This window comes from Psammomys obesus, unplaced genomic scaffold (genome assembly GCF_907164565.1).
Source record: "Psammomys obesus unplaced genomic scaffold, mPsaObe1.curated_primary_1811, whole genome shotgun sequence".
NCBI classification, from domain to species: domain Eukaryota; kingdom Metazoa; phylum Chordata; class Mammalia; order Rodentia; family Muridae; genus Psammomys; species Psammomys obesus.
Window position 1 is genome coordinate 3,327,018 of NW_026590707.1, and position 27,068 is coordinate 3,354,085.

The following is a 27,068-nucleotide window of genomic DNA, read 5'->3' on the forward strand; positions in this document are numbered from 1 at the left end:
GAAGTTGGGAAATACAATTAATCCCCTCAAAAAAGATACATAAAACCATATTCCCAGTGGTGATCAAATTTATGAGGCTGCTTGGGTGATACAACAGGGCCGTGGAATCTTACCACTGACTATTACACGTGTGGCTGTTTGTTCAAGGTCTCCAAGGAGCTTATGCAGCAGGGTGGGATTGAGCTATGGATGTTGTCACTGGTGGCTACAGCCCTGTGTGTGAAAGCTGAGGCAAGATCTTTGGGGCAGATAGCAGGCTGGGATGAGGGATCTTACTCATGGTTGCTGGAGCAAGGTTCCAGGGCCGGCGGCAGGGCAGGAAGGGTTGGGGTTATTTGTTCTTTATGTGTGTACTTCACCTGTTGTCTGGCACAGTCCCCAAAATAAATGTGGTTAGCAATAGTGTTCTTCCATTGGGCCCAGAACTGGTGTACCAGGCCTTTTATGTTGCCCCTCCTTTGCTCTTTGTTATCTAATCTGCAAAAGGCATGGGCAACTGGAAGTTTTAAATGTAGAGTTTTTTAGTATAGTGTAGAAAATGTCAGTATGAGAAGATAAAGTTGGTAGGTTTAAGTTTCCAGTTAGATATTAGTTAATTAGCATAGGAGAGATCTAAAAATGAAAGTTTCTTGCTGGCTGTGCCTTTTCTCTCTCTTGTTCATACTACCTTTTTTTTCATTTTTTTTCATGCTACCTCTTTTGTATTGTTGGTTTTGAGTGGTTGCAGAAGAATCCTTTCTTCCTAGTCTAAATAGAAAAATATGTTTCTTTAAAATAGTGTAAGTAGACATCCTGGATATAACAGAAAGATTTTTTTAAAGTATTTTAAAAAATTGCTTCTTCATCAAGTTGTGAGGTGTCTGTGAACAGTCTAGCTTACTCATTTATCATGACTGATATAATGAATTAGCACACATATAGCAGCTAAGACATTGGAAATTGGTTCTCTCACAATTCTAGACACTCCAAGCTCAAAATGAAGGTGCTCTTAACCTATGCTCCTCTAGAAAGGTATAAAGAAAAGAAAACTTTTCTTTCCATTTCTAGTACTTGGTGGATCCAACGGTTCAATTTTTAGGCTCTGCCTCTGACCTCACCTGGTTTCCTCCCTGTGATTCTGTGTGTCTTCTAGTCTTCAAATATTAGACATAGGACCCTTAAAAATTCTTAAGGATTTGATTTTCAGATCTTTGATTAACTACATCTAACAAAACCCTATTTCCAGGTAAGATTACAACCTGGGGTTCCAGGTAGACATTAATTTAGGGCGATTTTATTCAATTCAGTTCTCTTGTCATACTGAACGTGGTTCCATGATTTTATCCTGAGGACTGCAGATCTCTTTGTCAAACACATCTGATGTTTTCAGGGCCCCCAGTGACACACAACATCCTTGAATGCTCTTATGAGATGAGTGTCTATTATATTATTATTATCTTCTACTCTCTCTTTGATCATCTAGTCAAAGACACAGAATTCCAAAGTAGATCCAAAGTATCAAAGGCACAATTTAGCATTAGTTCTTCATGAGGCTGTGTTGGTTTTGAACTGCATCCTGGGACTGTTTCTATGTGTTCTGAGGCTAAACCAAAGCAGCATCTAGTAAGTCTCTGAAGGGCTTAGATGTAGGTGGCGATAGAGAACAGCTGTCCCTCGACATCTCCACCAGTTCTCCCCAGGTTTCAGTGTGCACAGTCCAATGCTCTGGTTTAGAAGCCTACTAATTCTCTGGCTTCCCTTTTCAGGCCTTTATTTCAGCTTCTGCTATGATTACATAAGGTATTATTCTTTTAATATGTTCCTTAGTACATTAGACTTACAAGGGTTCTGTTTCTCAATTAAACCTTGATTGATACATATAGAAAAGTATCAGTTCTGAAAGAATGCAAATTTTATAAAGAATATTCTTTTAATAACCTAACAATTTTTAATGCACTGCTATGACTCTAGGATAGTTTATCGGTGATATATAATACATACTAGATGACAAATACATATAATATAAATGAATAAGTAATACAAAGCAGATTTGAGGAGTGATACAGTTTTACAAATGTTGAGCTTGGATCCATTTAAACAATCTAAGTATGTCTTTGAGGTAGCAGGCACTCAGAAGAGACCTTAGGTAGACGTGCCAGATATGTGAGTGTAAAAATGGAACTGTGACTGCAATAATACATGAGGGTCTTCTGGATAGTGGATAAAATGAGGGCAGGATGCTGCTGACATCAACCCAAGTGATACATAGATATAGGGAAAACTTCAGGTAAGAAAACGTCAAGGAAACTGCACAGGGAAGATCCTCAGGAAGGAGAAAATACCAATATGGTCAAATGCTAATTAAAAATAGAGAATGCAAAAATCTAAAACATGTGCATGATGTTTGGCAACAGTCAGTTCTTCCTCTTTGTGTGTCTGTGTCTCTGTCTCTTTGTGTTTCCCTCTCTTTCATACACACACACACACACACACACACACACACACACACACACACACACAAAGATATTTTCCAGGATAACATTGTGACTTCAGATATGTAACCTCTTTGTTTGAGGCTTTTAAGTTTTGGGCTTATAGGTGTGAATCCCAGCTGTGTTATTCCAGTTTCTGTTGTAATTGTCCTTTTAAGTCAATACCTCTTAACAATGTCACAATGACTATCAAATTTTATAAATTTTAGAGAGAGCAGAGCTTATATAAACCAAAGCACGCACACGCTCTCTCTCTCTCTCTCTCTCTCTCTCTCTCTGTGTGTGTGTGTGTGTTTATATACTCTCTGTGGATGTTAAGGTGGTTAATCTTCATAGGCAACTCGATGAAGTTTAGAAGCACCCCAGAGGCAAACATCTGGGAATGCCTGTTAGAAGAACTCCAGCCAAGTTTACCTTGAAAGTTGCTTACCCCTGAATATGGGTGGCATGGTTCTACTGACTGGGGTCTGGAACTGAATAAAAAGGAGAAAATGAGTAGAACACTAGCATTCATCTTTCTGTGACCGGCAACTTCAACTTCTGCCATTATGCCTTCCCCACCATGAAGGATTGCTCCTTGAAATTTTGACCCAAAATAAACCTTTCCCCTCTTAAGGTGAGTCTTTCTCAGTCTTTATTATTTAACTCTGCAGCAAAGAGAAAAGCAGCTAGTATACCTACCATTTATTCAGGGCTAGGGAGACAATGAGGTTGGTAAAAAGTGCTTGGCGTGGAAGACCCAAATTCAATCCCCAGGACCTGCACAATAAGGCCATCCATGGAGGCACAGGCTTACAATTTCACAACCACAGAGATGGAGATAGTAGATCCTTAGGGCTCATTGAGCAATAAGCCTAGCCCCTTTGGTTAACTCCTAGTTAGTGAAAGGCCTTATCACACATATTCACACATACACACACACTTATTTGCACTGGCACACAAGTAGATGTGTAACAGAACACACACAAGCACAAACATATGCATGCACATGTATACACACACACATTTGTGCTTATCTAATACAACATAGACAGCTTGAAACTAGTCTAAATGAAATTGATCATGTATAGAACTCAGATGTTAGACAAGTTTAAAAGGAAAATATTTTTTTCTTCAATTTTTTTTTTAGCTATTAAAATGAAGTGATAGTAGTCCTGTATATATTTGCAAGAATACAAACAATGATATACAAAAATAATGTGTATAAAATAGTTAGGGATTGATAGAACTAGCTTTCTAACATTGCTCCTGAGGAAGGGAAGTTCCCTAAGAAGTCTGAAGTTCTCAGAATTCCAGATGAAAGAATTCTCAGAATTCCAGATGAAAGAGTGTGTGTGTGTTTGTGTGTATGTGTGTGTAGTGTGTTGGGGGTACCTGAAGAAAAAAAAATGTCTTTTCTTCGAAGAAAGTATTTCAGTGGTATTCCAAGTCTTAAACCTTCCCAAGGAAGAAGATCAGACTTGTGTGTGTGTGTGTGTGTGTGTGTTTTGGTTTTTTGTTTGTTTGTTTGTTTTCAAGACTAGATTCCTCTGTGTAGCCTTGGCTGTCCTGGGACTCTCTGTAGACCAGGTTAGCCTCGAACTCACAGAGCTTTGCCTGCCTCTGCCTCCCTGAGTGCTGGGATTAAAGACCAAACTTTTATGCACCATTCAAACCCAGAAACTGCTGAAATTATATGTAGTGGGAATGACCTCCAATTAGTTTCTTCTGTCCGTGTCCTGGAAAAACAAGCCCTCATCTCACCTACAACCAAATACCCCTTCTCCCTGAAACACAACAAACACCATCTGCATTCTCTAACAAGACACAGGAAAATGTCATCAGTTCCTCTAGCCACTCAGTTCAGAGCTCAACACATCAAGAACTGTTTGAATAGCCTATCAAGATATAACTTAAAATCTAGGCTAGTTCAAGAAACTGTCATCTGAAATACAACTGAATGAAGTCTTTCCAATTCAAGGTCTCAGTTTTGAAATCTCCCCCTGGTGGGTTGTAAGAGTATGTGTTTTCATAAGTAGAGTTACCTTTCCAGGAAAGTAAAAGCTAACACATTACAGATGTGAAAATTGATTCTAGCTATCTCTGAGTTATTGTAGTTATTTAAAAACTCATCATTAAAAGAACTGTAAAAGGAAACTAGGGTGATTTGAGTCAATTTACGTTATTTTTATATGCAAGTGTGACTACAGAATTTCTAATAGTTCCCACTTAAGTTACTACTCTTTAGTGAATTTGAAAATTTTAATGAACTAAACATGCTAATTTCCCAATTAGTGAACAGAGGCATAATGTTTCAATTAGGAAAAAGTGTATTCCCTCTCCAGTGACTCTGCCATCTGCCTATCATCATCACAGCTATAGCTGTCAGCCAGATCAATGAAAGTTCAAGAGCAAAGCCCCTAGGTCACCTACAATGTGCACACACTTGCTCTAGGGCAGAGGTTCTCAGTATTTCACAGGGTCGCTAAGACCTTCACAAAACACAAACATTTACATTATGGTCCATAACAATAGCTAAATCACAGTTACGATGTAGCAGAAAGTAATTTTATGGTTGGGGTCACCAGTACATGAAGTAAGGGAGCATTAGGAAGGCAGAGAACCACTGTTCTAGTGGAACTCACTGTGTTAACTAATCCTGTTCCAGGAGAGATGCTTTACTATTATTATTATTATTGGACATATGTCATGGCTGTGGTTTGCTGGAGTCCAGACAAGACATTTCAAAGCAGTTCTTCGTATTTTACCTTCTCTCTGGTGTCTCAGCTCATTCATTATGAAATATACATTTGCGGGAGAAAGGGCAAAGATAAGACATGAAATGAGCACAAGAATTGGTTAGAAAAAGCTATGCAGAGATTCTCTAACAAGAACAAAGAGGCAGCAAACACAGGTGGTATGAAGCTGTCTTTAGAAAAAATAGTCTGTGGATAATGAATTTTCTTTGGAAGATACATTCCAATATTTCCTCAGTCTTACATTTCTTAAAATATCCTGATAAGGTTAATTTTTGTAATTTATTCAATCTTTTAATTAAAGGATTACCTTTTATGATTAGAATAAATAGAAGTGGCTGTTGGATATATTGGGAAATGCAGGACACAGGAGAGTGACTGAATTTTGCTGTGTGTGTGATTTCTTGGCATAAGACCTACCTTTGATGGTGAGTTTTATGAGATCAGACCTCAGCAGTGTGGCATGGTCATTTTGATTATATGCCCTGTGGTAGACAGCTACAGTCAAATCCAGGCTCTGTGACCTCTAACTACATAACTTTGACTAGTTACTTAGCCTCTCTGGGTTTCAGCTTCTCATTTTCAGATTGGAGGAAGCCCATCAAAACATCTACACAGTGTAGTTGTAAGGGTTAAAAAACATCATCTTATGAGTTTCTATTGCTGTTATAAAATACCATGACTAAAAGTAACTTGGAAAGGAAAGGGTCTATTTCAACTTAAAACTCTCAGGTCACAATCTGATCCTAAAGAAAGTCAGGGGAGGAACTGAAGACAGGAATCTGGAGTCAAGAACTGAAGAAGCCTTTTAGTAGTGCTGCGTACTGACTTGCTCTCCACTGTTGGTCAGCCTGCTTTCTTATACCATCCAGGACCTGAGCCTCAGGGTAGCACTGCATGCTGTGGCCTTAGCTCTGCACAGCAATCCTTAATCAAGGGGGCTGTCTTTAACAGGGACTCTATTGCCTGCTTTTTGATCACTTCCCCCTGGCAGTACTGCCTCACCAGGCCACAGGGAAAGAGGTTGATCCTGATGAGGCTTGATGTACTGGGTTGGATTGGTAGGAGAGAGCTACTCTTTTCTGGGAAGTATGGAAGAAGGGATAAGGGAAGAGGGAGGGAGCACTGGAAGGAGAGGAGAGAGGAGGCTATAAACGGGATATAAAGTGAATAAATTATTTAATCAATTAATTAAGAAAAAAGAAAATGCCCTACAGACTTGCCTACAGACAATCTGGTGGAGGCCTTTTTTCTTCTTCCTTTTCCCAGATAACTGTGTCAAGCTGCCAAACAACTAGGTAGGATAGATGTTAAAACTTCACAAAAACCATAGTTTGTTGTTGTTTTTGTTGCTGCTGCTGTTGTTCACTTTCATATGCTAACAACTATCATTTCCAGACATTATTTTTAAAATCCTTACTAAACTGAGCTAATTTCTCATTCAACTGAAAGCCTTTGTCTCTGTCTAGTAGGAAAAAGGCAGAGGTTAATCCTTCATTTCTTTGTCCTCCTTTATTTATTTCTTATCGTTTTTTCTTTTCTATGTTAGCCATCTTTGGGTCCTGCAGGAGAGTGAGAAAAAACATTGGTGGATGGCACAATTCTTCTCTGAGCCTAGCAGCTATTATCCTGTCTGCATAGGCGCCCTCTGGCTTTGACATACTCCCTCCTTTATTCAGCTGTGAGTTGGGCAACATTTTGGCCTCCATACTCTTTCCAATGTCCCCTTGCACCTGCCTATATGCCCACTCAGCTCCTGCTGTGACACACAAACTTCCTGCTCTTCCAGGAGCTACCACTAGTCTTTGTGGAATGCTGGAGTTTCAACTTTACTCCACCTAAGGTGAGGGAGGGGGCCATAGCCTTCGCCTGCTCCCTCTGGGATCATGTCCCTCATTCTACCGATGAGTTTCTTGCTCACCTTTAAATCGTCTAGGTGAGCATGAAACATCATATTCTGGGTCTTCTTTTACCTTAGGAGGCACTGTCATGCTCTGGGGGTGATTTTCTGGAAGCCCCCATACTTCAGTGGTAACATAAGCAGTGAAATCCTTCTTCCTTCCTAGGAGGAAAACACAGAGCTTCCAAACTCTGAAAAATTAATGGTTTGTCTTTTAGTCTTCTTTTCTACTCTTATAGGTGGATTGAAAGTAGGTAAAGGGTGGAGGAAGGTGGAATAACACCCTTGGAAGGCAAATGCTTTTTCCGGTGATAAGGATCAGCCAGAAGGCATCACTGGAAACTAAGGCAGGGGTAGTCTGCTCTCATAGCCCACCATTGCCAGGTACACCAGGCATGTGCTGCTTACAAAAGGACCCACCCGTCACAGCAGCTCTCCCTCTTTTCTCTGTGCAGGCCCCCTTTGCCCCCTCTATGCCTCCTGTCTCTGCTCTTGTAGCTCTGCTCCTCATCTGTCTGCATGTCTACGAGTTCACTTGTCTGCCTCATCCCTTCCCCAGGTCCTTACTACCTCCCCCTCCCCCAATAAACCTCTTTCACATCAGACTTGCTGCATCACATAATTTCTTAGGGGCACACCTTGGCTCATTCCTGCAAAGGATACCCCTCATAACAGACAGATCATGTGTTTGTAACATTCACACAATTAGGTTGAATTGGTGAACATGGTGGTTAGCAGAATCCTTATGTTGTGAGTATACTAAACTGACTTTGATTTGATTTTGATAAACACTGTAGTTATTTCAGCTGAAGATGTGGCATGTCCAAACACTCCTGAATGAAACATAGGCCACTGTGCTGAATCATAAACACAATGCATAAGAAGGAGGGAAACTAAAAGATAAGACATTTATCTACAGTAAATGTTCAGTAATTTTAAGAAATTACTCAAGAATTTGAAAATAAAAAAGTCAAATGCCAGATTTATTGTTATTAAATTTTTGATCCAGAGGGAAAAATGGATTTCTTAAATTATTTTGGACAGCTCAACAATTATGTCATCTATGCTTTGTAGACATTAGTTTGTAATAGTTAGATACTTTTATGATTCCCAGTATATGTCACTGTTCTAATCATGCATTATGTTTTTATTTTTTCAAGTACTCTATCAAGTAGTTGCACAGCTATCTTCAGTTTATGAATGACGAAACTGGGACAAAGAGATATCCAGTACCGGCACACGATAAATAGATGGGAACATGAGACTTAAACCCAGCAGTGTAGCCCAGACTGCAACACAATGCTTAAATACCTTCATGTGATTCACATTACTCTAGACATCTTGTGAGATGGGTGCTGCAGACTGACATGTACTCAAAGGCCAGTTGGCTATAGAGCTGAGTATACCCGTTAGTCCTTGCTTCTGCTCCATCTACCACTTTCTGCTGGGTACATTTTGTTTGTTATTCAATTTGCATCATAATATGTTAATTTCTAGAATAAATTTATTAGAGTTATTTTTACTGACAGTCAAAGTAATTAAGGAGGAAATAAATTAGAAAGCGCTTTGTTAAACAGGGCAGACACTTATGGCCTAGAGGTTTTTTATTTTTGTTTTCCTTTTCAACATTCTTTTCATCTTTCATTATTTTTACCTTATTTAAAAAGCAATAAAAACAGTCATATCTGAACAACTAGATAATATGAAAGGGAAATGAAAGTACTCATGATCCAACTACTGCTGATACTTTTGCAATTGTCATTCTGGGCCTATATGTACCTGAGTGGGGGGCTGTTTGCATCCATTGTTATGTGTCTCTTGCTTCTTATCTGAATGAATAGCAATATCTGGGTTTGGAATGAGAAGCTCCAAGCTAATTGGCAGGAAAAGCCCCAGTGGCTAGAGTGGTTTCTTCTCTAGCTCCTCGATGGCCTGGGTAAGCACTGGTGATTAAAGTCCTTTTGTTTGTTTTTCCTGTTTGATTACCCTCCAACTTATAAAATCAAGTTTATAAACTGTTAACTAAATCATACATAACATTCTAAACTTATTAGGACCTAGAAGAACAAAGTCCAAAATAACCTCTTCAGGAGCTGTACACGGGAACCTGACCTGCCTGCAGCCCATTTGATTTTAGTTTCTGCCCTAGACTCAGTCCTCCCTTGTTAGCAGGCCTATGCACTTCAGGACAGATGTCCTAGCCTCATGGTCAGATCAAAGCCTCAGCTGCATCCCTTTCCTGAATAGTTACCACTTGGTCTTGATTTGAAAAATAGAAGTTCTGGATCTACCATGTAGTCAGCTCACTCTGGCCTTGGGAAAGAATTTGAGCTCTACAGGCAAGGAAGGAGTCCTTGGATCAGTAAGAATGTCATTTTGGATATAGTTTAGATGGGGCCTTGCAGGTTCTGATTGGAAATCTGCAATTGTGCCTGTTTTTTTTTTTTTTTTTTTTTTTTATGAGCAGATAGATCAAGAGCTTCCTGAATCCTTTGTAGGAGATAGTGCTTTAAATGAACCTACTAGTAATTATTTGTACCCAGAAGTATTTTCTTTTTAAATTTATATATATATATATAATTGTTATATTTTCATGAGTGTTTCCTTCATGTATGTCTGCACCATGTATGTGCCTGGTGCCCATGGAAGCCAGAAAGGGTAGATCTCCTGGAGTTACAGATGGTCTTGAGCACAGGGTGGGTTTTGAGAATTAAGCCCTAGTCCTCTCAAAGAGCAAACAAGTACTCTTAACTGCTGAGCTACCTCTCCAGTCCCCCAGAGAAAACTTAGGAGTGTAGTGAGACAAAATAAAAACAGATGCAAGAGCAGAGATGTAACCTCACTTTAGTGTGCCTGAACCTACATGTCCTAGTAGCTTCCTGTTCCTGTGAAAAACACTGACCAAAAACCACTGGGGGAGGAAAGAGCTCATTTGGCTTAGAAGGTAGAGCCTACCATTGAGGGAAACCAAGGCAGGATCTTGGAGCAGGAATTGAAGCAGAGACCATTGAGGAGTGCTGCTTGCTGGCTTGTTCCAATCTGACACTCAACTACTTTTCTTTTTTTTTTTTTTTTTTTGAATTTTATTTTTTTCTTATCAGTTACATTTTATTAACTCTGTATCCCAGCCATGTCCCGATCCCTCATTCCCTCCCAGTCCCTCTCTCCCTCCCTCATCTCCACCGTGCCCCTTTCCAAGTCCACTGATAGGGGGGACCTCCTCCCCATTCATCTGATCCTGTTTTATCAGGTATCCTCAGGACTGGCTGCAAAGCTCTCCTCTGTGGCCTAACAGGACTGCTCCTCCCTTGGGGGGTGGGGAGGCCAAAGAGCCAGTCATTGAGTTCCTGTTAGAAATAGTCCTTGTTCTCCTCACTATGGGAAACCAATTGGTTACTGAGCTACCACAGGCTACATCTGAGCAGGGGTTCTAGGTTATATCTATACATGGTCCTTGGTTGCATGTCAGTCTCAGAAAAGACCCTGTGCCCAGATATATTTGGTCCTTGTGGAGCTCCTATCCTTTCCTCATCAGACTAACTCCCCTTCTTTCTTATGATTCCCTGTACTCTGCCAAAGGTTTGTTCATGAGTCTTTGCTTTGAAAACACTGCCAGTTAGAGTCTTTCAAATGCGCTCAGTAGACTCCTGTCAATGTTCAATGCGCATCCCATCTGTCTTTCAAAACGAGGATTGATAATCTTACCCCATGTCCGCTCTCTTGATTATCTTTTTTAGGTGTATAGATTTCATTATGTTTATCATATCTTATAGGTCTATATAAGTGAGTATATACCGTGTTTGTCTTTCTCCTTCTGGGATATTTCACTCAGGATGATCTTTTCTTATTCAGCCCGGGCCCACCTGCTTAGAAACTCAAAAGTCCAAAGTGAAGTGGATTCTTCTAAACCAATTAGCAATCAAGAAAATACCGTCCCACCCCTACCCCCACAGGTCAATAATATGGAGGCAAATCCTCAGCTGAAGGTCTTTCTTTCCAGGTGTGCCAAGTTAGCAAAAACTGGGTACTACACTACCTCCTCAGGTGTCTGCATGGTAGCTACCCAAATGCAATGCTGGCTAGAGCGACATCCCTCCCATCTAAAATGTGTGTTCCTTTACCTTCATATCTTTGGGGAACAGTCAAGCATCCCTTCTTTCTTTCCTGTTTGGTCCAACCCTGTCAAAATGCTTATATCTACAGCACTCTGCAGCACTCATATCTTTTTTCCTTAGACATATTACTAAATGCAAATACAATACCTCTATATCTACCTGTTTGCTCCTTCCTCTTCATGAGAATAAGAATTTAGATAACATTTTTTTTTCTACTGTATTTCTAGTATCTCAAACAGTGCCTGTCACCTAGTGGACATATTACATTAATAAATCAATTATTAAGTTCTTTCTACAAATACATTATTCATACATAATGGAATTTACAAATTAGCTTTTAGTTACTTTTAGCATAGAAGTGGGGACAAAAATATGAGCATAACTAATGTAACTATGAAATTAAGTTTATTCTACACTAGTCTGAATTTTGAGTCCATAAAAATATTAAAACATAAATAAGTTAGTATAAGTAGCCAGGTCCTAGACCAAGGGCACAAGCTATAAAAACTTGGCTAATCTAGGCAGTAAGCAAAAAAGTTGTCTTTCCAGTCTAGCCAGGTGACTGCACTGGGCTTTCCTGTCTTCTGGCCCTCCTCTGGGTAAGGAGGAATTGAGACTGTCATGGGAGCTGTTTCCTCCTGTCCTATGCTGTGTGGGGGAGCAGAGCAGAGCAGAGGGATTATAGCAGTTTGGCTGATAGAGCCTGGCCCAGACTCCTGTTTTAACATATTTAAGAAGAAAATCAGAGGAGTGCTTTGTTCTGCAAAATTGGCTTTTCCTGATCACTCAGCCCTTTGCCCTTTGTGCTTTTTCTTATGGCAGGTGAATCTGATTGACACCTGTGGCCTGCCATTCCTTAAGGAATGGGTGAGTCTTTGTAAGTATTTAACTGCTCTAAGAAAGAATGAAACATCATTTGAAGCATCAAAAGAAATAAAACTGTGGCTTTGTTACTTTGAAAGCATTTTTCTTTTTGTGATTGCCACTGAGGGGGAAAATGACAAATAACAAAAAAGAAATTGTTTGAATAAAATTGTTTGAATCTAATGGTACCCATCTGAAAATCCTTAAATAACAAAGGCTTTATTACAAGAAAAAAAATGTATCACTGGTAAGGACTATTCAAAGTAATACAGGTAGCAAGTGGCTATTTCTGTTCCATTATTTATCCATTAATAATAATGAATACTTCCCTGTGTGTGCTGAGTTGTGTTCTTAAAAACATTATTTAGCAACAGAGAACCCACAGGGAAGAATGTGAACTGTTACATCATATGTGTCTTTTCTGAAAGCACAAAAGAAATTCAGATTCACAGAAGAGGTGATATCAGCACGTCAGCAGGCCGAGTGAAGACTGGTGATGAACTTCACCCCAGGCTGCCCTGGCTGCTGTGAAGTGATTGTGCATCTCTGGGAGATGAGGTCTAAGGTTGCAGCTTTGCCAGCTAGCCACTCTGTACCCAAGTAGCTTTCTTATCAGATTGCCATCTCCTTAACTGCTTCATGGCAGGTGGTCCCCAAGTGTCACACATCTGCTGAGTGGTGCTCTCTCCTTACACTCCCCTTGCTCCCATCTGCCCAGACAGGTGTTTGCAAACACGACCCTGAGGATGTGAGTATGAAGGATGTTCCAGGAAGTACCTTTGCCCCCAGAATGGATTAGAACATAGGTTCCAACTGAAAATACCACATTGCTTTTTTTTTTTTTTGACAGACGCAGAATTTGAGCTTCTGATAATTACTATTTCACCAAACCAATTGAGACTCAGGACTGCAATTAAAAAGAAATGATCTTCCATGTATAATGGCTTTCACACTGCATGATACTATTAAATAACCATCATTAGCTACTAAAGCATGTGCTGCTCCTTTCCCAGATCCCTTCTCTGCCAAAAAAATTTAAGACCAAGAATGATCAATGAATGAATCATCAGATTTTAATTGTCAATATAGGACATACAAATAAAAAAAAATCAGAGTGATTTAGACATATGAGGAATTGTTAACAATGGTGATATAAACCAGACATTGATGTTCTTCTAAAGACCCACACTTACTTATCTACAATTTATGGGCCAGAACATAAAGGGGAAGTATCTTTAAAATAAAGAACAAGGAGGTTTGGGGTAATTTCCTTAGCATTGTCATGGGAACAGAAAGCTCAATAAAACAGTTTCTCTTTTCACAAAGCTTCTATAGAAAGGACACAGAAAAATAGACAACCCCAGAGTATGGTGTGATGGATTTAATAATCAAATGTACAAGACCCACATGGGATTTTAGCTTTCAGGGGAAAGTTTTAATGACAGAAGGAAAAGAACCTACTTGAGAGCCTACAACTTCCTCCTTGGGCCTTTTCATTCTTATCCTCCTAGAAAACATTCTTTTATTTTCTCTGCAGATGTTTGTAGCATGAAAGAGGCACAGGAAAAAATTATCACCAAAAACATGAGAGCTTGAAGATGGATTGCTTTTCAAGGCCTTACACACATGAGTTAAAATATTAGACAGGAAGGCTCTAGGGTTCTGACTTCACATCACATTGCTTTGTCCAGAAGTGCCATTTATTTTATCTGCTTGTGGGGTAGAGGAAGTCACAAATACAATGATAAAACATACATGACCGAAGAGATTTTATAAAACAGCATTGCTTATATCCAGCCTAAACATTCTTTTTGTTGAAGTAAAATTTAAATAGAATTCATAATTTTGTCATTTAGAAGGGTTTGGTAGGAGGTACTCTGATATTGAGCTATCACCACTGTTAAATTCTAACATACTTTCTTTGTCCCCAAAGAAATTTTATTCCTACCAAGTACTCCCCTTCCTCAATTTCCTCTTCTTCCAGCCACTATCATTAATCTACTTCCTGTCCCTATATGTTTGCCTATTCTAGACTAGTCATATAAAATCAACCAAGTAATTATTGCCTTTTGAGTTTGGCATTTTTATTTTAAAAATATCTTCAGAGTTCATCAATATTGTAGCATATTTTCAGAACTTCATTCCTTTTAAAGAATCTGTAATAGTCTTCTAATTAATGTACCATATTTTTGTCGACACATTAATCAGTTGGTAGAAATTTGGGTTGTTTCTTTTCTTATTTATCTCCCTCCCAATACTTGGTTTTAATTTTGAGCAGTAAAGGACAGAGGTGGAAAAACTGGGTCATAATGTTTTTGAAAGATCATCAAAATTGTTTGTAAAGATGCCTCATGATTTTATTTCTATGAACACATATGAGGGATCAAAATTTTCAACCTCCTTGATTACATTTATTTTTTTCTTTAAAAATTATAGCTATCCTATTGTCAAGCTCTGTTATGAATAAATAGTGCATCATCAAAACCTCTTTGCAATCAGAGATATACTTGTCTGCTTTTCCTCATTTGTATGTGAAGTCATAACTGAATGAGGTTTCTTTTTCTAAGATGAGTTGCAAAGTGAATTTAATGAAATTCTGACAACAAAGCTGCCTTTTATAAACTCCCACCCCTGCCCTAGCCACCATGATCAAAGCCAATGCCTCTAAATGATCACCTTTGAAAAACCGTCCCAGAAATAAAGCCAGGTGCCTCAGTCAGTGGTTGGCAAAGGCACCGAAACCACATCCAGGGTTGGCAAGGAAAATACTCCTCTTGGACAAATCTCAGCTTTGTTTTTATAAACCCAATGACCATTCCCCAACCCCCTTCTATATATACTGTATTACTTATTTATTTATTTTTAGAAACATAACTATGCCCGGATTCACATTCCACTTCAGGTAAGCCGGTTTGTTTGGGTAAAGCAATGTATTGGACAGGCCCAGTCCTACCAAATTTCGAACTCCACTCTTCCCATTTTCTCCTGAATAATGCAGTGTCTGTTGCACACACTCCTGGGGAGTTTGTGGTCACTGGTTTTCATCTGACTGCCGTCATGGACAGTACATGTGGTTTGCTCCCTTCTGGCAGCACTTAGTTTGGGAAACAGAAACACCTACGTGTAAGTAATTGGTGAGAACCAGCAACAAGCCACTAAGTGTAAATGTTTTACTTTTAATGCGATGTCCAGTTTTTCATCCTGTACTGTCTGGGAGAAACAGCTTCTGTGAGCTTAGTTCCAAATTTGCCTCCTCTTGGTGGGGATGTGAGAGGGAGCCTGAGGAAGATCAGCAAGCAGCAAGGTTCCTGAATGAGCCCTGGACTGCAGCAGGCCAGTCTTCTGGGTGCTTGGCACGCTTCAGTCAAAGACTTGAAGGGATTTCATGGAAGGAAGCTGCATCCATGAAAAGGAGTATGGGTTGGATCTTTTGACACAGAGCGACTGCAAGGCCAAAAAGACCCTAGCTCCAGAACCTTGGGAAATTCCAGGGTCCCTTAAAAATCAACACCCATTCTTTCTCAAGCAGAAGTCTGCAGTTCCCAGATGAAGTCGGTGAGCTCTGGGGCTGCCTGCGGGCTTTGGTACCCCTGTCATAATGATTTTAGCACTTGGACCAGAGAAGGGTCATGCCCCAAGGCTCTAGCATCCCTTAATATTCCACAGGAGAAAGCCTGAATGCCTTGCCACTGATCTCAGGCTTGATGACAGTCTCATCATTTGCGCAGCCAGCCACGCGTGGATTTAGAACTGGCATGCTGCCTGTTCAGGCCTTGGCGCTCTCCAGCTCCATCCCCCGCCCCGCCAACTCTCCAGGGTCCAAAGTACAGCCGGGAGCGCGGGCGCAGATGTTCCAAGCCCTGCAGCTTAATCTTTCCCTAGTGAACACCTACATGGATTTCCAATACCGCGCCTGGCAGGTTTCGGGTAGGGGGAGTGCCAGCCTCCCCCTGAGCTCTCTGTCCCGCGTCGCGTCCTGGTTTCTGCAGTCGATATTCCTGGAGGGAAGCGGAAGAGGCTCGGGGCTCTACAAGCTTTGTTAGAGAGTCGCAATGCAATGATTCACTCAGTTCCCCCTGAACACTCCCTGCCTCAGAGTGGAGGAAGACGGATGTTTTAACTCAGCATCCTCCCAATACACCCCTGTGGTCCTTCGTGCTCATAATGCCTTTGGCTTAGGTCTGGTTTCCACCACTCAGTGTTGGTGTGGGCACTTGTGCAGCGGCCAGCCCCAAAGGGAGTTGAACCTCGCAGGAAACGTCAGAGCGCCGCCAGACCTCACAAGCACTTTGCAGGGGCCATCTGGAGATCTCGACTTGGGGATCCGAAGGCCTGAAACCTCCAAGCGCAGGTTTGAAGAACTGGGCAAACAGGAAATAAGGTGGGTGTTTAGGGTCCCGGAGAGCTTCTGGGGACAGGAAGGGGTCTCCAACATCACCAGAAGGGAGCATCAAGGGAAGAAAATGAAGACAGACTCCAGACATTTATGTCTGGCTTTGCTTAAGTCTTTACTTACAGTAGGAGTGGGGTGGAATGGGTCAGAGTCTGCGTTCTCGGCTGGCACCTACCCTTTAGGAAGGTATGGAAACTCCTCAGGTCCGTCCTAGGAATGCCTGAAGATGCTGTGAAAGAAATCTGAAGCGGTCTTTGAGTTGAGCCTAGAGGGGACTGGGAAGAGGTGGGGGAAAGGTGAGAGACGGGAATAAACCACCTATGTGCCCCCCCCCCTCTTTTTTTCGTAGCTGCTGACGCGATGGTGCTGCTTATTAATCATTCACCAGTCCAGAGCTGATCTACTTAATGACTGTGCCGCTCTGGGCTCTAGCCTCTTGGTCTCTCCTCTCTGCGCTCCAGCGTGCTCAGGACCCTCAGAGCGGCCAGAGGCAGTGCTCAAGCAGCCGCAGGGCGATGTGCCGGGCAGCCTCGGTGGCTGCCGCGCTCGCCGCAGCTGCTGCGCGCTGCCGGGAGGTGCCAGGCGGCGGAGAGCTGTGAGCTTGGAGCCTTGAGCCTAGGGAGGGTGCAGACAGCTAGCGCGCAAGGTGAGCGCCCCAGCCGGCAGCGGCGCAGGCCCCCTTCGCTGGGATGTTCCCCAATGGCACCGCCTCCTCTCCGTCCGCTTCTCCTAGCCCCAGTCCAGGCAGCTGCGGGGAAGGCGCCTGCAGCAGGGGCCCGGGGGCAGGCGCCGCGGACGGCATGGAGGAGCCTGGACGAAACGCTTCCCAGAACGGGACCTTAAGCGAGGGCCAGGGTAGCGCCATTCTCATCTCTTTCATCTACTCCGTGGTATGCTTGGTGGGACTGTGTGGGAACTCCATGGTCATCTACGTGATCCTGCGCTACGCCAAGATGAAGACAGCAACCAACATCTACATTCTAAACCTGGCCATCGCTGATGAGCTGCTCATGCTCAGCGTGCCCTTTCTGGTTACTTCCACGTTGTTGCGCCACTGGCCCTTCGGCGCGCTCCTTTGCCGCCTGGTGCTCAGCGTGGACGCGGTCAACATGTTCACCAGCATTTACTGTCTGACTGTGCTTAGCGTGGACCGCTACGTGGCTGTGGTGCACCCTATCAAGGCAGCGCGCTACCGTCGGCCCACTGTGGCCAAGGTGGTGAACCTGGGTGTTTGGGTGCTGTCGCTCCTGGTTATCTTGCCCATCGTGGTCTTCTCACGCACCGCGGCCAACAGCGATGGCACGGTGGCCTGCAACATGCTCATGCCCGAGCCCGCCCAGCGCTGGCTGGTGGGCTTCGTCTTATACACATTTCTCATGGGCTTCCTGCTGCCCGTCGGGGCCATCTGCCTGTGTTATGTGCTCATCATCGCCAAGATGCGCATGGTGGCCCTCAAGGCCGGCTGGCAGCAGCGCAAGCGCTCAGAGCGCAAGATCACTCTGATGGTGATGATGGTGGTGATGGTGTTTGTCATCTGCTGGATGCCTTTCTACGTGGTACAGCTGGTCAATGTGTTCGCGGAGCAAGACGACGCCACTGTGAGCCAGCTGTCTGTCATCCTCGGATATGCCAATAGCTGTGCCAACCCCATCCTCTACGGCTTCCTGTCGGACAACTTCAAGCGCTCCTTCCAGCGCATCCTGTGCCTCAGCTGGATGGACAACGCCACGGAGGAGCCAGTCGACTACTATGCCACGGCCCTGAAAAGTCGCGCCTACAGCGTGGAGGACTTCCAGCCCGAGAATCTGGAGTCTGGTGGCGTTTTCCGTAATGGCACCTGCGCTTCCAGGATCAGCACGCTTTGAGGCTGGCACTGCCTGGAGAGGGAGAGTGGTCAGAAACCGGGAGGGCGGAAGCGAGTGTGAGCGAATGATAACAGGGCACCAGGTGCGCTGGCAGTAGCGAGTAGCAGCGATGCTCGGTGCCTGGTTAGCCAGGCCCAGGAAAGCCAGGGGACTAAGGTAAAAGGGAGAGTTGCGGATATACTGGGAAGGCTTAAGGGCCATCCATCCTCTCAGCCAGCCCTCTTTCCTACACAGCGCTTGCTATTCTGAACAACTCTATTCTCCGAACCCGGTAACTTCGACCCCCCCACCCCCGTTCTGCTAGTACAAACCACAATCGTAACCGTTGCCAACTCAGTCTAACCCTTACCCTCTCAAGCCGATATTTGCGTTTCTTTAAGCTGAGCCACTGTTACTGCCTCGTGTTTCATTTGGGCTGAGTCCCCCACGTTGCGCTCACCCCTGGCCAGACTCTTCTTAGAGTGGCTATCAGACTGTCCCCAGTCACCGCTCTCCTTTTGCACAGCCTTACTTTCGAGGAAGCCCAGCTTGAGGAGGACCGGGCAACTGGTCTTTTCTACTCTCAGAGAAGGCACTTCTTTCGCTGGGCCCTTCCTCCTCCCCACCCTATCCAGAGCAGAGCTAGGTGCTTAAGAAAAGGTCCTGCGCCCAGACCTCCCCCTTCCCGCCAAGTGGTATAGTCGCACCCACATCCTCCTTTGAAGCAAAAAGAAAAAGGAGCTGAGAGCAAGCAGAAGCAGAAGGACAAGTTTTTAAGAGTCCTGGGTTGTGGATGTGGGTACCATAGCAGCCACTTCCCCATAGGGATCGGGACCTGAGTACTGGGTTCCAAAGTTCCAGCGAGGGGCGCTCCTGGCTGGAGAATGACTTAGGCACCCTGGCGGGAGGACCCGAATTGCAGCTGCAATTCCTTTTAGATTCCTCCTTAGAATAACAAAAGATTCAGTTTCCTGCTTTAGTGTAAGTTGCAAGTCCAGCTCAGGCTGCTGTCACAAACTGCCAAGCCTTTAGCCAAAGCTGGACCGGTTATTGTAGCCTGTCTGGTCCCTGAAGTTTCTGCCTTTCAAGAGGTGCCTAATAAGTCATTTCCTGATTTATTTATTTATTTGTGGTGTTGGTAAAACTGAGTTTCTGCTTTCTTTTTTTCTACTTGCCTAACAGGGCTGTTCTTGGAAACCCTGAGGGCTTGGGGGGTGTGGACCGAGCAGGAGTGGAGAAAAGTTCCCTCCTCACCCCAAGACTCCCTCAGAAGTTTCCCTCTCTTGGATTCTATTAGCCTTTTCTCAATCCTTCTTGGTTTTGCTTGTGTCCAGTAAAGTTTGGAGATTTTTTTATACATTTTTATTGTAGTTTCTGTGTTATTAAAATAAATAAATCGCAATTTGGGTTAACTCCTGTCAGTACAGAGTGAAAGTCCTGAATTCCTGGCATCCCAGGAAACATAGGGGAAAAATCACACTGTCCATGATGTTTGTGTGTCTATGATATGTGCTGCTATGCACAAGTCACACGCACACACACACACACACACACACACACAGAAGACAGAGACATAAAGACAGAGACAGAGAGACAGAGAGAGAGAGAGAGAGAGAGAGAGAGAGAGATTTGTAAATCTTGAGGAACTGTCACAAGTCCATGAAACAATTACAAGGACAGACACAAAGTGACAGGTGTGACTCAAGCTGGGACATTTTCAGTTTCGGGTACAAGTAGCATTCAAACTTGGATCTGAGAAATGTCAGCCAGAGACTTGAATCACTGCTGAAGATATTGCTGCTTTTTTTTTTTTTTAGGTCCCAGCAAAGGTGATTCTTTACCTATACCCAGTAAACATAGTAATTTCTGTTAAGGAATGGAAGGGAAATAATTCTGTCTGCATTTACAAACTACAATAGAACTCTGAGCAGGGCAAGGACCAATGATTTCACTGGTTTATGTTTCCTGTATTCTTTGTTATGCTGGTCTGTACATAGGAGGCACTGAAAAGATATCTTGGTGGTTAAGTAGTCCTGTGTATATCACAGGTCCTGGAATAAAGAACCTGGGAATCTCACGTTCCTACTGTCATGACATACAATGGTTGAATGCACTATTGAAAAAGACGTTTTATGCACATTTGCTTCAAGAACACCATGCTTTTCTAAAAGCAGTAACCAAGAGTTAAAGTGTCTCTTGTGTTTTGTTCCAAAAAATGAACAAATATGCTTTTGATCATAAGCCAGAAAGTTTAGATCTTTTCCTAAGAATATAATACATATGCATACATATATATAATTACTCTTCTGTTAAATAGATTTTTTCAATCATTAGGAACAGTGAACTTTACAAACTGAAATCTCCATCAATATCATCTCAACGGGGTACAAATGTAGTGCTCTTAACTTGTAATAGTAACCGAATAAACAGATGTATTATGCTGTTGCAACTTGTCTGGCTTCCATTTGAATCTTACACTATCAAAAGGTTATTTGAACATAGGTACAATTGACACACTTGTCTTTAATTTCAGACTAACTTTAAAAATTTCCAAGATTGGATTTATCTTTTGAATTATTTTCTTTAAAATAAGAGTCCTGGTGTGTGTGTGTGTGTGTGTGTGTGTGTGTGTGCGCGCGCGCGCGCGGAGTGTGCTAGACAGGGAGGAGAGAAGTGTAAGGAGGAGGCTGAGGGGGGAGGAGGAGGAGGGACAGAAGAAAGAAGCAGTAACAAAGCTGAGTGAGTGTGAACAGGAGGCAATGGCCTGGGCTACCCTCTATTGTTGCCACACTAACCAGACAATGCCACAGTTTTTCACAGATTGAATTACTGCCTGACTTCATTTGTGACCTCAGATTTTGTTGTGGAGTTAAGTAACTACTGCTGATTTACATCAAAGAAATGATGATGGGGAGAGAGCAGGATCCCTTAAAGTGTTGAAAGGGTAGTAAAGAAAAGAAATAGCAAAACCAGGTTTTAAGGAGGATACTTTTTATGTCTTACTCAGTTTTGGCCATTCCAATGCTGAAGGCTGTAACAAGGCTTGGAGAGGATTCTTTCTTTCTTCCTTCCTTCCTTCCTTTCTTTCTTTCTTTCTTTCTTTCTTTCTTTCTTTCTTTCTTTCTTTCTTTCTAGCAGGCTCTATATTTTTATAGCAGCTTTACTTTCACAGCAAAACGAATGATAGCATTCCTCAAACATTTGAGAAAAATAATTCTACCATGATAGTAGTTGAAGACTTCAAACATCCTGTAACCCCGGCTTCACATGGTTGTATAAGTTACCTCAAAATAACTAAGGTCAGTGGCACTTTTATATTTTCCTTATTTCTCAAAGTCATAGCAAGGTAGAAAATGAGAAGTTAAGTTTACCAATATTGTTTTCTTAGTGCTGGGGCCTTGTGCCTGGCCACACCACACATAATTTATTTGGGTTTTAACTACTCTATGCATTATTTCAAAACCCTTCAAACTAGTTAGCTGGGAGAAAAGAGACAATTGAGCCTTTCACCTTCTGCCTTGGGTCATTTTTTTCATGTGGATGGGATACTTCCTGGCTGCACTTTGGTGACATTTGCAGCCTGAGATCGTACGTCTCATCTGGAGCAGTGTCTCTGGTTCCTGTGGGCTCAGTTCCTGGAGTCCCACACTGGCTCTCACACTGATCAGCAGTCCAGTGGACACTGCAGCTTTTGCAGTATCTGATACCCTGCCATTGCAGCCTGTGGGTCAGTGGTTAGTGAGGACCCAGGGTAGCTGCTACTGGGTGGCCTCCAGGATTACATTGGTCTGTTCTTGTCTCCCTCTGCCAATGGCTGTCTCAGATATTTTGAATTTAGTGTTGCTTCGGCCAACCTCACTTGTTAAAACAGTTCATACCCTCTATGTCTACTTTATACTGGAGGGAAACCATAGAAGTGGAGTCCTGTATTAGCCCTGGGTTGCATACAGCAGGAAAGTGTTAAGCCAATTTCCACTCCTACTTCAATCATACTTACATGATATTCCTAATAGTTTTTTTTTTTTTTTTTGACTAGAAACCCTTCTGCTTTCCTCAAAGAGAGTTACTGAAAAATCCTTAAGTGATGGGGCTCCCCCTTCAGAGAGAGACATTGAAATGACTGATGACAAACAGGAAATTAAAACATGTCATTTTAATGTCTGTAACTGATTATCTCACTCTCAAGTGACCCCTGACTTCCAAAAGTGGTGCTGTCTTCTCATACATCAACCATGAAAAATGCTTGCATTAAAAAGCTTTGATACCCAATTCATTTTTATCACAACCATTGTACCATATGTTAAATACATAGTTTATGTATGAGGAAAAAAATGGATCTCTTAGCAAACAGATACATTATTTTAAATTACAAATATATTTCTAACCTACTGTTTTAAGTAAGTAATAAAGATACTAAGGGAACCGTCCATGAAAGCTTTGTTGGCGGCATGTTATGTTTCATAAACTAGCTCAGTCCCTTCTTTGTTCCAAGGTAGTACATCAGAGAGACGAGCAACTTCAGTGAGGCTGTAGACAGATGCTCAGCGTTTGGTATGCCAGCGCTGAGTCCCCACAGCACAGGACACTGCTTTCTCACAGCACTGGGCCTCGGAGCTAATGACTGTCTCTTCCACATCCACAGATGGATACCTCGCTTCTCATCCAACAGATTTAAGCTTTAAAATGATGACAAAAGGTTCAACACTGTGACATGGTTTCCCTAGAGGAAAACAAGTGTAGAGATAAAGTCACGAATGATAATTTATTATTTTATGACCTACCTGGAGACTGCATACAGGTGAACACGTGATAAAGGACTACGTTACTGGTAGCTTCTGATTACAGCTATAAAGAAAAATAAAGATATCTCTACAGTGATGACAAGGTAGAGGAGCCCTGTGAACTGAAGCAGATAGTTCAAACTCAAACAGCAAAAAGCCTGCTTGTCAAACTGCTACCAGGGAGAGGGAAGCATTGTCTGAAAAGGAGATATGATTTTAGGTCAGAGTCCTCTGTTAAATGGTCACTTTTAAAATAAAGTGAATTACTGTCAAATAGTATATAAAACTCAGTCTTAGCTCAAAGCTGGAAATTTTATATCCATGTAGGAGTGAAACCTCAGGATGGTGCCAATATTCTTGCTGAGTAATGATAAACGTATTACTTTAAAAATAAATCTCTTCAACCCAGATCAATCCACATCAATTCCAAGTGGACACAGTATAAAGAGAAAGGACAAGTTGCAAATACTATCCACTTATCAGTATTACCTCTGTAGAAATGTGGTTACAGGACTGGAACTCTTACAGAGAAAGGCCCAGGTCCTCCCAAAGTTAAGATTTAAGAAAGAAAGACTATGTATTAGATTCCACTGGGAGGCCACAGGTTTTGCAGAAAAATAAATATAATTTTGTTTGACTTTTGCAAAAATAATATATATTTCCAAAGACAATTTCTAATTCATTTAATTGGAGGAGGAGGGGGCAATCCAAGACATGATGGGTAAATAGAATCCTATTGTAAACTAGCTATCACTTGTGGCTCACAGGGGTGTTCATGAAAAGGATGAATAATAATTTAAGCAGCATTCTTCATGTTTCTATAATGCTTGAACAATCCACCAGCTAGCTCATATTATTAGCAGTTCCAATGCATCTAAGGTCAATAATTAAGTCAAACATTCTCCTCTATGTCTAATGAGCCACTGTTTACTATCAAACACAGTATATATGCCTTTTCCAACAGATTCTCAAATTGCCTTGCATATGTTATTGTCCCTGAAACTTAAATTATGTGTTCAAGCATGCATGGGTGTGTAAGGGGATAAACAGCCACACAGGTACACACACAAATACATATACACAAACATGTTCATTAAAAGAGTAACATCATAACGAATTGTTGGTAAAGTAGCATGTCAAAGTTTGTCTTTTCTCTTTTCCCTTCAAAATTGCTCCATTTCTATATCCTCTCTTCTTGCTCAGGACTGTTCTAATCATTCCTAGTCCTCCGCACTTTACAGTTTACACAACTGACATGGTTTAAATGCTAGCCTTTCTGAAGCAAGACTTCTTTATTTTTAACTAATGAATTTATTTATTCAGTCTATATCCCAATTGAAGCCGGCTCCCTCCTCTCCTCCAGTTCTCACCTTCCTTTCCTCTTCTCCATGTATTCCCTCCTCTCACTCTCAGAAAAGGAGAGCTCCCCTCCCCCTTCCCAGCCCCTCAAGTCATCTTAGGACTGGACTGAGGTTTCCTCTACCATAGTGGCCTGGAAAGGCACCCCTGCCAGGGGGAAGTGATCAAAAAGCATGCAAGGGAGATAGCCCTTTATTCCCCTTACTAGGGGACCCACCAGAAGACCAAGCTGTCCATCTGGTACACATATGTAAGGGGCCATAAGTCCAGTCTATACATGTTTCTTGGTTGGTGCTGAAGCAACACTTTTCAATACATACATTATACCAAAATGTTAGGCAGCAGTCACTCTGAAACCATAGCTTCTAATACAACTTTGTTTTAATAAATTATTTCTAATCCCCACATAGAAGGATCACTTGATAACTTTTATTAAGATATTGTCTATGCTCCATTACAGAAACGTTGGTTCATTAGACTCAGGGTGAATCTGGCTGTTCTCTAAAAGCACACTGCAGTGTGAGAACACGTGGCTGAGATGCTAAGAGCATGGAGCTTGCCATCAGCATGGGAGGCTCTGCTTTGTTGCCTAATATAGACAAGCTAATCTGCATGATGCTTATTACCCTCATCTATAAGGGCAAAATAATGACATTCTCTTCTGCAGGGCTGTTGTGATGAGACAATGCATGTCAAATGCCAAACCTGTTAAAGGTCTTTCAGTTGTTAATGAGTGAAAACTCAATTAGCGCACAAGAGTAAACATTCTGAGAAGATCTGGCCTCAGGATGACTTGATTCCCAATTCACTGAAATTTTTTCTGGTCTCCTCTTTAATCTCTGACTTCTGATATATTGATTCATTTTCAGACTCAGCATTCCTTTGTTCTTAAAGAGTGCATAGCACATTTCTCTTCCACATTCAAATGTAATTCTCTCTAGCTGTACTGACTGATTTCATTTTCCTTCAGACCCAGCTCTATGAGCCTCTTACCCTCTATTCGTTTTACTGAATGTGCTAAGAATATGAAGTTCTGGCTAAATGCTGCTATTTTCCTGGGTTCTTTCTCAAGGTTTTTTTTTTTTTTTTTTTTTTTTTTTTTTTTTTTTTTTTTTTTTTTTGTAGCAAACAAGCGCAAACAGTTATGTCTCCTTCAAGGACAAAGAGAAACCTTGACCACTCTTTGTCATAAAGAAGTGATGTCCTCAAAGTCAGTGTGATTCAGATGTAGCACAAACTCACTGGGACAAAGCAATTACCTAGGCTCATATGATCATCTGTTTGACACATGAGGCCAAAGACTACCCCATTAGTTGGCTTTCCACCTATGTTATTGCATCATTAGCAGTGAATTCCTGTCTCTCTGACCTGAGAATCGTGGGTCCTCCACTATCTGAGAAACAGCAGTTCTCTGGTTGGAAGGTAGTATAAATCAAATTACAGATTCTCACAGCATCTATCATGGAATGGATCAGCAGGAATTGCAGAACGCTGTTGTTTAGGTCTGGGCTATTTAATCAAATTGTGGGTCTGACAGTGTCAATTCCACCATAAGTGGGAGAGGAGGAGGGTCAGTCCCCAAAGGAAAAGTGAGATACATTTATCAAAAGTTCAATTAATAATATATTATGTGATAAAATTAAAATGGTTAAAATTGGTGTTGTAGTTAATAATGCTTAGTATTATATAAGAGGAAGCACAGAGTGGAGATGATTCAGATTTTAAAGTGGGTCTTCTTTAATCCTTAATAAATTTAGGGCACTTTAAACATACAAAAAAAGTACTTTATTAAAGGAGAGAACCGACTCCATAAACCTCCATATGCATGCCTAGGCATAATATTGACACACCACATCATACACATACAAACACTCTCAACAATAATAAGTATATTTTAAAAGTGTGTCATAGTATTTAAATGTTAGAAGGATTTTGATCCAAAGACTAAAAATGCCATCTGAGCCTAAGAAAATTAATCACTCTACAGATGAGTATCTATGTGTTAAAAATAGAATAACTAGACATCCATCTAGATTAGTAGCAATTCATTGCATTCTTATAAGAGTTATGTCATCATTTAAGTACATTGAAAATAAGGTGATAAAGGCATTGTAATGTCACACTGTGTGGCACAAACTATAAATCATATTGAACATGACATTGAGATCAGAAACAGATCCAAGAATACCAAGAAGTGATATGCAAAGGGTTAGTCAGGTGTGAAGTCACACTTTATCATAAGCAGTCATGGGGAAAGTTTGCTTTAAGTGCATTCTAAATAATAGTAATAATGTAGCCTACTACATTAGAGATAAGTTCTAATTTTTAACAAACTATATTCAAATAATGTTCATTATGATTTGCTGATGCTTCTTCAGTAAAATATGTACATATAGGCATGATTATCTGTGTTATATATTTGGAGCTTATGACAGCATTGTGAAGATAACCCATTCCCATGAATTAGACTGGCAGTTTCAGTTCCCTTCAGATTTCACAGCAGTTACACAAAATTGACTAAAACCAGGTTTAAAGCCGGCAACAGGGAAGGAGGGGAAGGAGAAAGAGAATTAATTTATTAGTATTAACTTTGTAAGTGACACAGT

The 27,068-nt window shown here is 41.6% G+C and overlaps 1 protein-coding gene across 1 annotated transcript; it reads left to right on the top strand.

Moving 5' to 3' along the window:
- Window positions 1–16,399: 16,399 nt before the first annotated feature.
- Window positions 16,400–20,762, top strand: Sstr1 (somatostatin receptor 1). The gene is made up of 2 exons (XM_055608726.1): window positions 16,400–16,466; window positions 16,828–20,762. The coding sequence occupies exon 2, from the start codon at window positions 17,168–17,170 to the stop codon at window positions 18,341–18,343; it is 1,176 nt and encodes a 391-aa protein (XP_055464701.1). The 5' UTR covers window positions 16,400–16,466; window positions 16,828–17,167; the 3' UTR covers window positions 18,344–20,762.
- The last annotated feature ends 6,306 nt before the right edge of the window (window positions 20,763–27,068 follow it).